General features: G+C 44.0%; 1 protein-coding gene across 2 annotated transcripts in view; it reads right to left on the reverse strand.

Moving 5' to 3' along the window:
• Window positions 1-298: 298 nt before the first annotated feature.
• PRCP (prolylcarboxypeptidase) overlaps window positions 299-14,307 on the reverse strand; it is a 47,503-nt gene continuing 33,494 nt past the window's right edge. For both annotated transcript variants that reach the window (XM_058185520.1, XM_058185521.1), the window contains exons 7-9: window positions 10,635-10,799; window positions 8,686-8,873; window positions 299-7,426 (exon numbers count right to left, since the gene is read on the reverse strand). In XM_058185520.1, coding sequence (XP_058041503.1) covers window positions 7,210-7,426; window positions 8,686-8,873; window positions 10,635-10,799 — 570 coding nt within the window. In that variant the 3' untranslated portion in view covers window positions 299-7,209. The remainder of the gene's footprint in view (window positions 7,427-8,685; window positions 8,874-10,634; window positions 10,800-14,307) is intronic.

The following is a 14,307-nucleotide window of genomic DNA, read 5'->3' on the forward strand; positions in this document are numbered from 1 at the left end:
AATACCACAACAAAGATGTGCATTATGACTACTTAAACATAACTGTACCCAGACCATGCACTGTTCGATGAAAATTCAATTTTTTTTCTTTTAAAGGCAAAAAAACCCAATGCTTTTAAAGAAAACAAAAGTCTCTGATGATCAGGCAACTCAGCTGGGATTGTCAAAGCCTTTTAAAAGCATTTTTAAAACCTCTCTGGCCGAAGAGGTTATAGAAAAAATGCTTTTAAAAGTTAAAAAGAAAAAAAGTTTGCCATGCCCACCCAGTCACATTACCCCCACCACCACCAAGCCACGCCTACAGAACCGGTAGTAACAAATTTTACATTTAACCACTGGGAGTGGGTGCCAAAAAGTCAGTGAAAGCTCCTCTCCCCTTTTTAAAGTGCTTTCCAGGCACTTGAAAAAAATGTCTCTGTATCGCTTCTTCTGATCCTGCAGTCATCGTTTCTCATTCCCAGTTAACCTCGTCTCTTTACAAGACATATTTTCCAGGCTCCTTAGCTTAGTTGCTCTGCCTGGTTTGTTTCATTAACAAGCATTGCCAAATGGATATATTGGTTTTCTAACTTTTATTAACCGCAGTATTTTATTTCATCGCAGTCTTATTTTATCGTTGTACAAATTGCAGTTCGTTTTCCCAAGAAAAAAATAAGCAAAATAAAGATCGATCGATCAATATCTCTCTCTCTCTCCATCCATCCATCCATCCATCCATCCATCCATCCATCCATCCATCCATCCATCCATCATTTTGTGCTACAACCTTGGATCTGTACAGCCTTAACGGTATGCATATCCTCAAAAATGTTGAGAAACAGAAATGACACAAATTGGTGCCACCAACCAACCTTTGGCCAAAATTTTAAGTAGCTAACAATTCGCAACCAATCCATCTCTCTCAAAAGACAAAGGTTTATTGGAGACTTCATAGAAAGGTTGCTTGGATTATTTCTTAAGTGCTTGTTCCCTTTATTATTTCCTTCTCAAAATGATTTAAAGCACCTGAAGAGTTTCAATAGAGAGAGATTGTTGTTGTTGTTGTTAGTTGCGAAGTCGTGTCCGACCCATCGCAACCCCATGGACAACATTCCTCCAGGCCTTCCTGTCCTCTACCATCCTCTGGAGTCCATTTAAACTCATGCCTAGTGCTTCAGTGACTCCATCCAGCCACCTTGTTCCCTGTCGTCCCCTTCTTCTTTTGCCCTCAATCTTTCCCAGCATTAGGCTCTTCTCCAGTGAGTCCTTCTTTCTCATTAGGTGGCCAAAGTATTTCAGTTTCATCTTCAGGATCTGGCCTTCTAAAGAGCAGTCAGGGTTGATCTCCTCTAGAACTGACTTGTTTGTTCGCCTTGCAGTCCAAGGGACTCGCAGGAGTCTTCTCCAGCACCAGAGTTCAAAGGCCTCAATTCTTTGGCACTCAGCCTTTCTTATGGTCCAACCTTCACAGCCATACATTGCAACTGGGAAAACCATAGCCTTGACTATACGCACTTTTGTTGGCAGGGTGATGTCTCTGCTTTTTAGTACGCTGTCTAGATTTGCCATAGCTTTCCTCCCCAGGAGCAAGCGTCTTTTAATTTCTTGGCTGCAGTCCCCATCTGCGGTGATCTTGGAGCCCAGGAAAATAAAATCTGTCACTACCTCCATTTCTTCACCATCTATCTGCCAGGAATTGAAAGGGACGGATGCCATGATTTTAGTTTTCTTAATGTTGAGTTTCAAGAGTTGCACTCTCCTCCTTCACCCGCATCAAGAGAGAGATAGAATCAGCCTAAGAAAGCATGAACTTTTTTACCATGACGACCCTCGATTTTTAAACTATAAGGGCACTTAAGCCTTTTCTTTTGCTGTTGCGCTTTCCTTCCATATATATATATATATATAGGCAGTCCTCGACTTACGATGGTCATTCCAAGTTACAACGGCGCTGACAAAAGCGACTGACGGCCGTTTCTCACACTTACGTCCATTGCAGCATCCCCATGTCGGTGTGTGATCAAAATGCAGATGTTTGGCGACTGACTCGTATTTATGACGGCTGCAGCATCCCAAGGTCAGGCGCTCAACCTACTGACGAGCAAAGTCAACGGGGAAGCCAGATTCACGTAACAACCGAGTGACTCTCCTTAACAACTGCCACGATTCACTTAGCAAGGGCGGCAAGAAAGGTCACAAAACGAGGCAAAACTCACTTAACAAATGCTTCGCTTAGCCACAAGGAAGTTTGGGCTCCGTTATGGTCGTAAGTTGAGGACTACCTATATCCAGTGGTGGGATTCAGCCCGTTCGCACCACTTCGGGAGAACCAGTTGCTAACTTTCTGAGCACTTTGGTGAATTGGTTATTGGAAGAACTCATTAGGGCAGAGAACCGGTTGTTAAATTATTTGAACCCCACCACTGCCTATATCTCAACTGTCAGAACCACACTGTCTTAATTAGCACAGGATTATTTACATGCTCCCTATCTTCTAGATCAGGGGTCTCCAACCTGGGGAACTTTAAGAATTGCAGACTTCAACTCCCAGAGTTCCTCAGCCAGATTTACTGGCTGAGAAATTCTGGGAGTTGAAGTCCTCAAGTCTTAAAAGTTGCCCAGGTTGGAGACCCCTGATCTAGATTAGCTTATTACTAGCTGGTCCATATTACTTCCTGGTCCATTGTCCATGGGGTCGCGATGGGTCGGACACCACTTCGCAAACTAACAACAACAACAAGTAATCAGAGTTACAGATTTACAGATTAACAGAGTTGGAAGGGACCTTGTAGGTCATCTAGTCCAACCCCCCCATCCAAGCAGGAGATCCTACACCATTTCTGACAAATGGCAGCCCAATCTTTTCTTGAAAATCTCAAGTGATGACGCTCCCACATAAGTGGCGTAAGCTGGGCACAGACGCATCTTGTTTAGCGTCGTCCTTGTAAAACTCTGTAGCGATTCTCCGTCCTATCCAGGTCATGGTTATCTCAAAGGTGCTTTTTCAGGAGGCAACTGGACTTTCTGGTTTTTCCTTGAAGACATTTCCCTTCTCACCTGTTGTGACTCCGGCTCCCGAGCCTGTCCTCATGGAGGAGGATGACTCGGAGAGTGAGGGAGAGGAGCCGACAAGGCCTCCCTCTCCAGGTCCCTCCTTCCTGGCAACGCCTCAAGTGCTGGCGGAAAGCCAGGAAGAAGGCGTGTCGAAGCCCCCACAGTTTGAGGACGAGGAGGACCCTAGGCAGCGTCAGCAAGAGAGGCGTGCGCAGCAGAGGAAGAGGTGTGGCAGGCCCAGAGAGTGCTGAGTCACTGAGCCACACCCCACAGGGGATAAAAGCGGGTGGGGTTGCCATCTGGCCCTTGTGACGGAAAAAAGCTACTAAGGGTGAACTGCATCGTGTGAACTTCAGACAGTTTTTGGATTTAAGGCTTGGATTTTCATAAGTAACTCTTGACCATTCTTTAGATTCCTTGTTGCTCCGGCAACGGACTGTAAACACGCTGACTCTTGATAAGAACTTGGCAGGCACTCGGGGAATAGCTGCCGGAACTTTCCTCCGCCAAAGGAAACCAGACCAACATAAATAAATTGCTGGCAGACGTTCTTCAGCACATGTGTTTTCTTCAGTGAGGTGGGGGGGGGGACAGAACATCACCCAAGAAGCTTCTTCAGCTCTGACTGGATGGTGGGGAATGGAAGGATTTATACTCCTTGCAGACGGCTGGTCATTTGCATCCTTTTAGAGAGTCGTTGAGGCCATTTGGAGGTTTATATGTGTCCTCAGGGTCACCTGAGTGGTGCAAATGGTTCTTGTAGTCTGCAATTTTTTCCCCCCTGGAAATCTGTTTTTTTTAAGCTATGCAATTTGGGATGAGCTCTTTAGAAGGCCAGATCCTGAAAGAAGAAACTGAAATCCTTTGGCCACCTAAGGAGAAGGAAGGACTCCCTAGAGAAGAGCCTAATGCTGGGAACGATTGAGGGCAAAAGAAGAAGGGGACGACAGAGAACGAGGTGGCTGGATGGAGTCACTGAAGCAGTAGGTGTGAGCTTAAATGGACTCCAGAGGATGGTAGAGGATAGGAAGGCCTGGAGGAACGTTGTCCATGGGGTCGCGATGGGTTGGACACGACTCTGCAACTAACAACAACAACAAATTTGGGATGAACACCCTTTGAATGGTGTAGGGCAGGGGTTCGGATCGGTTTGTCCGATCCGGTAGCGATGGTGGTGGGTGGTTCAGAGAAACGGTAGCAAAAATCCCTCCCCCCCCCCTTGCCCAGCTGAGCCACTCGATCATCAGAGGCTTTTTTTTTTTTGGTTATTTTTAAAAGCATTTTTTTTCTTCAGCCGAAAAAATGCTTTTAAAAGTTAAAAGAAAAAAGCCTGATGATCGCGTGGCTCAGCTGAGATCATCGGAGACTTTTAAAAGCATTTTTTCTATAACCTCTTCAGCTGAAGAGGTTGTAGAAAAAATGCTCTTAAAAGGAAAAAAAAAATTGGCCACACCCACCCAGTCACATTACCTCCCCCACCAAGCCACGCCCACAGAACCGGTAGTAACAAATTTTACATTTCATTTCTGGTGTGGGGGGTATGAACGGATTTCCAGAAAAAAAAAAAATTGCAGACTACAGGAACCATGAGCACTACTCAGGTGAACATCCAAGTAGCCTCAACGACTCTCTAAAAAGGATGCAAATGACCAGCCGTCTGCAAGGAGTATAAATCCTTCCATTCCTTACCATCCAGTCAGAACTGAAGAAGCTTCCTGGATGAGAAGCGAAACGTCTTCAAAGGAAAAAACAAACAAACAAGAAAGTCCAGTTGCCTCCTGAAAAAAAGCACCTTTGGGATCAATCCTTCCAACCAAACATTACGCAGAGACACGAGTCTTCTGCTGTAATAGTGCTTTCTCGGTGACTAGATTTCAAAGTAAACAGCCAAGATCAAGAGGAGGATCTATTCAAGTAGAACGCCTTCCAAGCCAATGGCGAGGGATGGCAAAAGTGTTCTCTCAAGTATTTTAAGGGCAAAAGTTCCTTCACAAATTTGTCTATTCTTTCTTTAAAGCCGCCTTCTAAAGTTATCAGCCAGCCTGCCACCTGTTGGTCCCCTGAATTCCTTAAATTGAGACAATACAGGTAGGCCTCGACTTACAACAGTTCATGGAGTAACCGTTTGAAGTTACAACAGCCCGGGGAAAAAAAAAAAAAGACCTATGACCGTTTTTCACACTTATGATGTATTGCAACATCCCCATGGTCACATGATTAAAATCCGGATGCTTGGCAACTGACTCACATTTTTTGACGGCCGCAGGGTCACGTGATCCGCTTTCAGAGCACAGTCAATGGGGGGGGGGAGATGCACTTCACAACCATGTTATCGGTTTCAGAAGTGCAGTGATTCACTTAAGAAATCTTTTAACGACCCCCTAATCCCTTGTGGAATGGAGTCTGGGCAATTGAATGGAGCCGGGTGTTTACTGGCCGGATGCCTTTCTGTTGCCAGTGCGGAGTTATATTCAGCAGATATATTCTCATCGTGCCCAGAGAGAGAGAAATATCTGCCGACTGCGAGGCGAGAGCTCCACCTCTAGGCCACCGCACCACTCTTATGATTCACTTAATGTGAAATGTGATAGGAAAAGTCGTAAAACGGGGGAAAACTCGCTCAACAAATTTCCCGCTGAGCAACGTAAATTTGGGGCTCCGTGGTGGTTTGTAAGTCGAGGACTACCTGTAGGGAGTCCAGCTCCCCGTACAAAGACAGCTGTTGTGACTCATCCTCCCTCCTCTCCTCAGCCGGGCCTCTCCCGTCTCCAACCGGGCCTGTTATCAGACTCCGAGTCTGATAATGAAGATGAACGGCCTGTCATGCCTCCAGCCCCTGGCCCTGGCCCCATGCCCGGAGAGGATTCCAGGAGTGAACGGACAAGCCCAATAAACTTCACTCATACAGCATGTGAGCAGGAAGCCAGCCAGATGCTGGAATTACTGACAGCAGATCCAGCTGAAGACAATTCAAAGTGGGAGGATCCTTGCTTCCGGAGATCTGAGAGCGACGCCAGCAGAAGGAGGGGTGGGGCAGGCCTGGATAAATGCTGAGTCATGGAGCCACACCCCACAGCCTATATAAAGGACCTGCTTTTGGCATTCCAACCTTGAGTCAAGCAAAGTCTTATCTAGTTTGCTGATATCGGACTCTATCGCTGAAGTCACGACTTGGACTCCTGCCTGCCCTGATAAACCTTGAAGGAACTTGGCAAGCTGCAAAGCCTTCGTTGCCAAGTCTGTTACGGACTTCCTTGACTCGTGCGTCAGAGTGGGGGTGGGACATAACAACAGCTAAGCAAGTGGAGCAGGCAAAGGCAAGGGAGATCAAGCAGCATTCTCCTTTCCCAATTGTGGGCCTCCTACAGCTCAGTGAAGAACAGGAAGAAATTTTCTTCGCTTCCTGTAATGAGAGACATGGATGGGACGTCACTAACTGAAGTTGAGCCATGTCGGTTCCAGCTTGTCTCAAACAGACATCTTGATTTAAGAATCGGGAGAAGTTAAAGAATGCTCCGAAAAAGCAAGATGTTGTGGTCCACCAGCAGTCTGCGGACCTGGCAGAGGAGTTGGACAGTGAGGAGGCTGGGGAGGACAATGGGCCAGTCCTGGAGTCAGGGGAAGGCCAGAACGAGGGCTTTGCGTCCATCTGGGAGCGATGCAGCAGAGAGGCAGCAGAGAGGCAGAGGAATAGGAGGAGCCTGTTCCAAGTGGACGCATGCGAAGAGCTGCCAGAAGGCAAGAGCTGTTGAAGCAAAAAGGGCGACTCGGGAGTAAGGCCAGAAGATGATTGACCACTCCCATAAAGCTTAAAAGAGCAGCAAGGATCCGTTGGGTTCTTTGTGGAAAAGCAACGTTGATTCCATTGCTTCTTGTCAGTGTCTCTTGAACTTTGTGGTGGGGTTTGCCAAGAAAAGCCACTGGCAGGTTGCCAAAGACAAAAAAGGTTGGTGATAAGGCCGCAGGACTGTTTAGAAAGAGTTTGTTTTGGACTAAGCTGAGAATGAATTAATTCTCAGCTGTTTTAATAAAATAAGTTTGTTCAGGCCTGAATTGTGTTTGGTAATCACTACTTGGGGCCTCGGTCACAACACAAGATGAAGAAGAGACAATCCAGAAAGGAGACGATCAACCAAAGGATAACCGTTGCTACACAACCCCACAACTATTATCCAGTTACTTCGGGCATTTTTTAACTCTCTGGTGCTTCTGTAACCACAACTTCATGTAATGGACTTCCAAGAGGCGAGCCTGCCGAACGGAGATTGGGTCAGAGGGGCTGTTGGCACGCAGATCCAGATGATGAGCTCCTTCCGGGATCATGATGGCCACGAGCGTGTCGGTGACGTTCTTTGTCACGCCACCTCCGGACCAAGGATCGAGCCCTCCGTTGCTGGCAGAGAATGGAGAAGACAGGCATGAATGGCATGCTTGAAGGTTAAGGGGAATGCAGAGACGTTATTATTTCATCGGGCGGGACTAGCTTAAGTATATTTTAAGTGTATTTTAATTGTATTTTAAGGGGTTTTAAGCCGGTCTTAGACCGTTTTCGTTGATGGCCTTGTTAAATATTTGTTTTTAAATTTTAAATTTGCTATTTATTCGTTGTATTTTAAGATGGCTGTACACTGCCCTGAGTCCTTCGAGAGAAGGGCGGTATAAAAATTTAATTATAAATAAAAATAAAAAGAAACAGTAACAGCACAATAATTCCATTTTAGCTCATGGTTTGGGTTGGATCTCTGAGGGCATCTCTCTCATCAGGCATATCTTGAATTATGACACCAACACTCAAGATTCAGAAGACAGTTCCTCCTGTAACCCATCCCAGGATCTGATTATTTTCCTTTATTTATATCCCACCTTTTTTCATTTTTATAAAATTACTCAAGTGGGCAAGCATACTTAATGCAGGCGCAGTGCTTAGAATGCGGTATGGCAGGCTAACTCTGCCGACTGCCAGCAGTTCAATCCTGACTGGGCTTAAGGTTGACTCAGCCTTCCATCTTTCCAAGGTCGGTTAAAATGAGAACCTGGATTTTGGGGGGCAATATGCAAATAATGCTACCATGTTTTCCCGAAAATAAGCCCTCCTCCAAAAAATAAACCCTCCCCTGTAAATAAGCCATCCCCGAAAATATTTAAACGCACACGCAGCCGGTCCCTACCATTTCCTCCGGTTAGGGTTAGGGAGACAGAGCTGGAAATCAGGTAAGACGGCAAGAGGAGCCCCGTCTTGCTCCACGCGCCCCAAAATAATAAGACCTCCCCGAAAATAAGGCCAAGCGCTTATTTAGGGATTCAAAAAAATATAAGCCAGAGTCTTATTTTCGGGGAAACACGGTACTACATTGTAAACTGCCCAGAGTGTGCTGTAAAGCACTATGGGACAGTACAGTACATAAGTCTAAGGGGAACTGTGGTGGCACAGTGGTTAGAATCATAGGCTAATTCTGCCCACAGCCAGGAGTTCGATCCTGACCTGCTGAAGGTTGACTCAGCCTTCCGAGGTCGGTAAAATGAGGAGACCCAGGTGGTTGGGGCCAATAGGTTGACTCTGTAAACCGCTTAGAGAGGGCTGTGAAAGCACTATGAAGCAATATATAAGTCTACATGCTACTGCTATTGGTTATTGGTACAACACAAACTCACCTGAAAATGATGTTACTGTGACCACTGATGTTTTTCCCGCCGTAAATGGTGGGAATCAAGGAAGGGCGGGGTCGTACCCCCCAGGCTTTGAAACAGCTCTCGGAGTAAGAATGGAAGTCCCATTTCTGTGGCTCAAACATATCGTTGATACCATCGGAACACATGGGCATCACCATCTCTGTGCAAGCCTTGGAGACGAGGAAAGAAATAGGAGAGTTTAATTTCATAAGATCCTGGCTTGGAATAGCTCCCCCAGAATCCCTAAAAATGCGATTCACCCATAGGTGAATCCCTAAACACGCGAAGTCTTAAGATTTCTTGATTATTTATGACATTCCTAGGCTGCCACCTGACTAATAGAGCGACCACGGGAAGGCTTACAATACAGGTAGTCCTCGACTTTAGAACAGTTCATTTAGCGACCGTTCAAAGTGACGATGTCACTTGGAAAAAAATGGGACTTAATTGTTGTGGTCCGTCAGCTACCTATGGAGCTGGCAACGGAGTCGGACAGCGATGAGGCTGTTCTGTTCTGTTCTATACTATTCTAAATGTACATTTATTTATTTTATTTATTTTTTATTTTTTTATTTTGTCACAACAATATATGTAGGCATCATACAAAAAGATTATGTAGTATATAAACACATATAAGGGCCTCTGTGGCTCAGGCTGCTCATGCAATCTGTTATTAACAGCAGCAGCCTGCAATTACTGCAGGTTCTAGTCCCACCAGGCCCAAGGTTGACTCAGCCTTCCATCCTTTATAAGGTAGGTAAAATGAGGACCCAGATTGTTGGGGGCAATAAGTTGACTTTGTATATAAATATACAAATAGAATGAAGACTATTGCTAACATAGTGTAAGCCGCCCTGAGTCTTTGGAGAAGGGCGGGATATAAATGCAAATAATAAAATAATAAATAATAATATATGAGTAAATATAAGGAGGTATAAGCATATATATATATATATAGGAAGAAGAAAAGAAAAACAATAGGACAGGAACGGTAGGCACGTTTGTGCGCTTATGCACGCCCCTTATGGTCCTCTTAGGAATGGGGTGAGGTCAATAGTAGAAAGTTTTTGGTTAAAGCTTTTAGGATTATGAGAAGAGACCACAGAGTCAGGTAAAGTATTCCAAGCACTGATGATTCTGTTACAGAAGTCATATTTTCTGCAATCTAGATAAAAGCGGTTGACATTAAGTTTAAATCTATTAGTTGCTCTAATATTATTGCAATTAAAGCTGAAGTAGTCTTTAACAGGAAGGACATTACAATAGATGATTCTGTGAGTTAAACTTAGGTCTTGTCGAAGGCAACGGAGTTCCTAAGCCTAGGATTTCGAGTCTGGTGGGATAAGGTATTTTATTGTTTTCAGAGGAATGGAGAACTCTTCTTGTAAAATATTTCTGGACACGTTCAATTGTATTGATGTCAGAGATGTCTTGTGTTATGCCCTATAGATTCTATTCTATTCTGTTCCGTTCTTATTTGTACCCTATGACTATCATTAAGTGTTGTACCTTATGATTCTTGACGAACGTTATCTTTTTTTTTTAATTTGCATTTATATCCCGCCCTTCTCCGAAGACTCAGGGCGGCTTACACTATGTTAAGCAATAGTCTTCATCCATTTGTATATTGTATACAAAGTCAACTTATTGCCCCCAACAATCTGGGTCCTCATTTTACCTACCTTATAAAGGATTTTCTTTTCTTTTATGCACACTGAGAGCATATGCACTAAGACAAATTCCTTGTGTGACCACTTGGCCAATAAAAAATTCTATTCTATTCTATTCTATTCTATTCTATTCTATTCTATTCTATTCTATTCTATTCTATTCTATTCTATTCTATTCTATTCTATTCTATTCTATTCTAATGATTGCCGTTCACCCATCGCTCCCATTATTGCCATGATTATTAAGGGGTGCGCACCCACCTGATAGGACCAGCCCTTGAGGCCCAGATTTTTAGTAGCAGTCCGAGTTAAGTTCAAGCAGGATGCATGTCCCGTGTAATTGTAGTAGATGTTTACAGCCTGGAAAATATTCTGCAGCAACAACTTGTCTGGCTGTTTGGGGTTTTTCAGGTATTTGCAGATAACCTAGAGGGGGGGAAAAAACAACAACAGAGAAGAATTGAGTCTCCCCAAATTAGCACAGAGTTACACAATCCAATCCTGTGCGGAGAAACTTATTCTTGGCACATCTGCAAAGCACAGGCAGTCCTCGACTTACGACCGCAATGGAGCCCACCATTTCCGTTGCTAAGTGAGACATTTGTTAAAAGACTTTTTACGACCTTTCTTGCCCTCGGTTGTTAAGTGAATCACTGCAGTTGCTAAATTAGTAACACGGTTGATAAGTGAATCTGGCTTCCCCATGGACTTTGCTTGTCAGAAGGTCACAAAAGGGGATCCCGTCACCCCGGGACATAGCAACGGTCATAAAATGAATCAGTTGCCAAGCACCTGAATTTTGATCATGTGACAATGATGATGGGGATGGGATCTCTCTTTGATAAGTTTCCATCTCTTATTTCTTGTCCTGCCCTCAGGTGCTTTGGAGAATAGGTTGACCTCCCTCTTCTCTGTCTCAGCCCCTCAAATACTGGAAGACAGTTATCATGTCCCTCCTAACCCTTTTTTTAAATTTATTTGCATTTATATCCCGCCCTTCTCCGAAGACTCAGGGCGGCTTACACTATGTCAAGCAATAGTCTTCATCCATTTGTATATTATATACAAAGTCAACTTATTGCCCCCAACAATCTGGGTCCTCATTTTACCTACCTTATAAAGGATGGAAGGCTGAGTCAACCTTGGGCCTGGTGGGGCTTGAACCTGCAGTAATTGCAGGCAGCTGCTGCATAAATCTGTTGAGCCACTAGAGGCCCTCTTTGAGATAGTTAGCTCCCTCAACCGTTCATTGCCCCAAAGGGGCTTTTTTTCAAGAGGCAACTGGACTTTCTTGTTTTTCTTTGAAGACGTTTCGCTTCTCATCCAAGAAGCTTCTTCAGCTCTGACTGGATGGTGGGGAAGGGAAGGATTTATATTCAAATCCCGTCGCTACCGGTTCGCATGCTTCTGCGCATGCGCAGAGTCATCCGGGCGGGTGGGCGGAGCCTCCCGCCACCACCACTACCAGTTCGCCCGATCCGGGGGGGAAACTGATAGCAACCCACCACTGGTTTATACATATATCTGTTATCTTATACATGTTCGACAAATTTAAATTAAATTAAATTAAATTAAATTAAATTAAATAATTAAATTAAATTAATTATGTAACACCTCTCCTGCGCAGGCTGCACTGGTTGCCAGTGGTCTTCCGGGTGCGCTTCAAGGTGCTGGTTATCACCTTTAAAGCGCTCCATGGCATGGGACCGGGATACTTACGGGACCGCCTGCTGCCGCCAGTTACCTCCCATCGTCCGGTGCGTCCAGTCTGCTCTCACAGGGAGGGCCTCCTTAGGGTGCCGTCGGCCAACCAATGTCGGCAGGCGGCCCACAGGGGAAGAGCGTTCTCTGTGGGGGCCCCGGCTTTGTGGAACGAGCTGCCGGTGGGACTCCGTCTTCTCCCTGATCTTCGGACCTTTAAGCGCGAGCTCAAGACCTTCTTTTTTCACCAAGCGGGGCTGGCCTGATTGATTTTAATACTGTGGGTTTTTAGTGGGCTTTTAACTGGGGGTTTATTCTATTTTGTAATTTTCTTACTTAACACTTTTAACATACAGCGATCGAATTAGATTTTTAAATTGGATATTGTATTTTAAATTTTTTGGATTATTGGTGTTTTATTTGCTGTAACACCGCCCTGAGTCTTCGGAGAAGGGCGGTATAAAAATTTGAAAAATAAATAAAATAAAATAAATAAATAAATAAATTAAATTAAATCACTTAGTAAAGTATTTCCAAGCTTTTTCCAGTTGTCCGAAATCCTTTTTCTCAGCTGGAACGTCCAGGATTTCCCAAAACTTTTCTGTTCCTGCTCCTTGCTTTAAGAGGTTGCAACTTTTATGGAGAGCAGTGGGAACTAGAGAAGGAGAGCCTCCCATTTCCCCAAGGGGACTACTCCTCCCTCCCTTCCAACTCCCACCCATGACTGAAGAGGATTAAACTGATGTATTCAAGCCATCTGAATGAATCCACTTTTCTATCTACTGAATAGCTCTCCCGGCTCAGTCTCAGAATAATCACATTAGTTGGGTCACTGAAAACCCTCCAGGTTTCTAAACAAAGAAAAAAAGAAGAAGGAAAAAAAAGAAGTGGTGACTGGAAAAAGCTTATGGCACCCAGGGAGCTAGTTTTTTTGGGTTTTTTTAAAAAGGATTTGACAAAAGAGGGAGGGGAAAAAAACTTCTTGATTTTTAGACCCCGGATGGACTGGAATATCTCGTGTGAAAAGGAGCAGGAGCAGAAAAGTTTTGGGAAATCCTGGACATTCCAGCTGAGAAAAAGGTTTTCGGACAACTGGAAAAAGCTTGGAAATACTTTATTAAGTGATTTATTTTATTTTATTTATTTATTTGTCAAACACGTATAAGATAACAGATATTTATTTATTTATTTATTTATTTATTTATTTATTTATTTATTATATTTGTATACCGCCCTTCTCCCGATATAAGTATAAACAAGGAAAAAGCTTGGAAATACTTTATTAAGTGATTGATTTATTTTCTCAAGGGAAACCCCACCAACACCATTTCAAAACCAAACAGACAAACAAGCAAACAAACCTCTTTATAAAAAGGCTGCAAGCACCAAGGAGACCAAGAAAGCTCAAATCATAATTGACAAATCTTAACAAGCCAGTATTCAAGGGTTGCTTACAATAAGTTATCAACAGTAGAGTCCTTCAGGTTTTTAGGTTCTACCATATCTTGGGACCTAAAATGGACGCCGAACATCAAAAACGTCATCAAAAATGCACAGCGAAGAATGTTCTTTTTGCGCCAACTCAGAAAGCTCAAACTACCCAAAGAGCTGCTGATCCAGTTCTACAGAGGAACGACTGATCAAAGAAAGAAGCAACTTAGAACTAAGGAGAAATTTCCTGACAGTTAGAACAATTAATAAGTGGAACGACTTGCCTGCAGAAGTTGTGAATGCTCCAACACTGGAAATTTTTAAGAAAATGTTGGATAACCATCTGACTGAGATGGTGTAGGGTTTCCTGCCTGGGCAGGGGGTTGGACTAGAAGGCCTCCAAGGTCCCTTCCAACTCTGTTGTTATGTTATGTTATGATTGAGTTTGTCATCTGCACCTCCATAACTGTCTGGTTTGGTTCTGCAACCCAACAAGACAGACACAAACTTGAGAGGATCATTAGAACTGCAGAAAAACCAATGGCTACCAACCTGCCTTCCATTGAGGACCTGTATACTGCACGAGTCAAAAAGAGGGCCATGAAAATATTTACAGATCCCTCACATCCAGGACATAAACTGTTTCAACTCCTACCGTCAAAACGACGCTATAGAGCACTACACACCAGAACAACTAGACACAAGGACAGTTTTTCCCCGAATGCCATCACTCTGCTAAACAACTAATTCCCACAACACTGTCAAATTAACAACTAAGACTGTATTACTATTCTTCTTCTAA

This window comes from Ahaetulla prasina, chromosome 5 (genome assembly GCF_028640845.1).
Source record: "Ahaetulla prasina isolate Xishuangbanna chromosome 5, ASM2864084v1, whole genome shotgun sequence".
NCBI classification, from domain to species: Eukaryota; Metazoa; Chordata; class Lepidosauria; order Squamata; family Colubridae; genus Ahaetulla; species Ahaetulla prasina.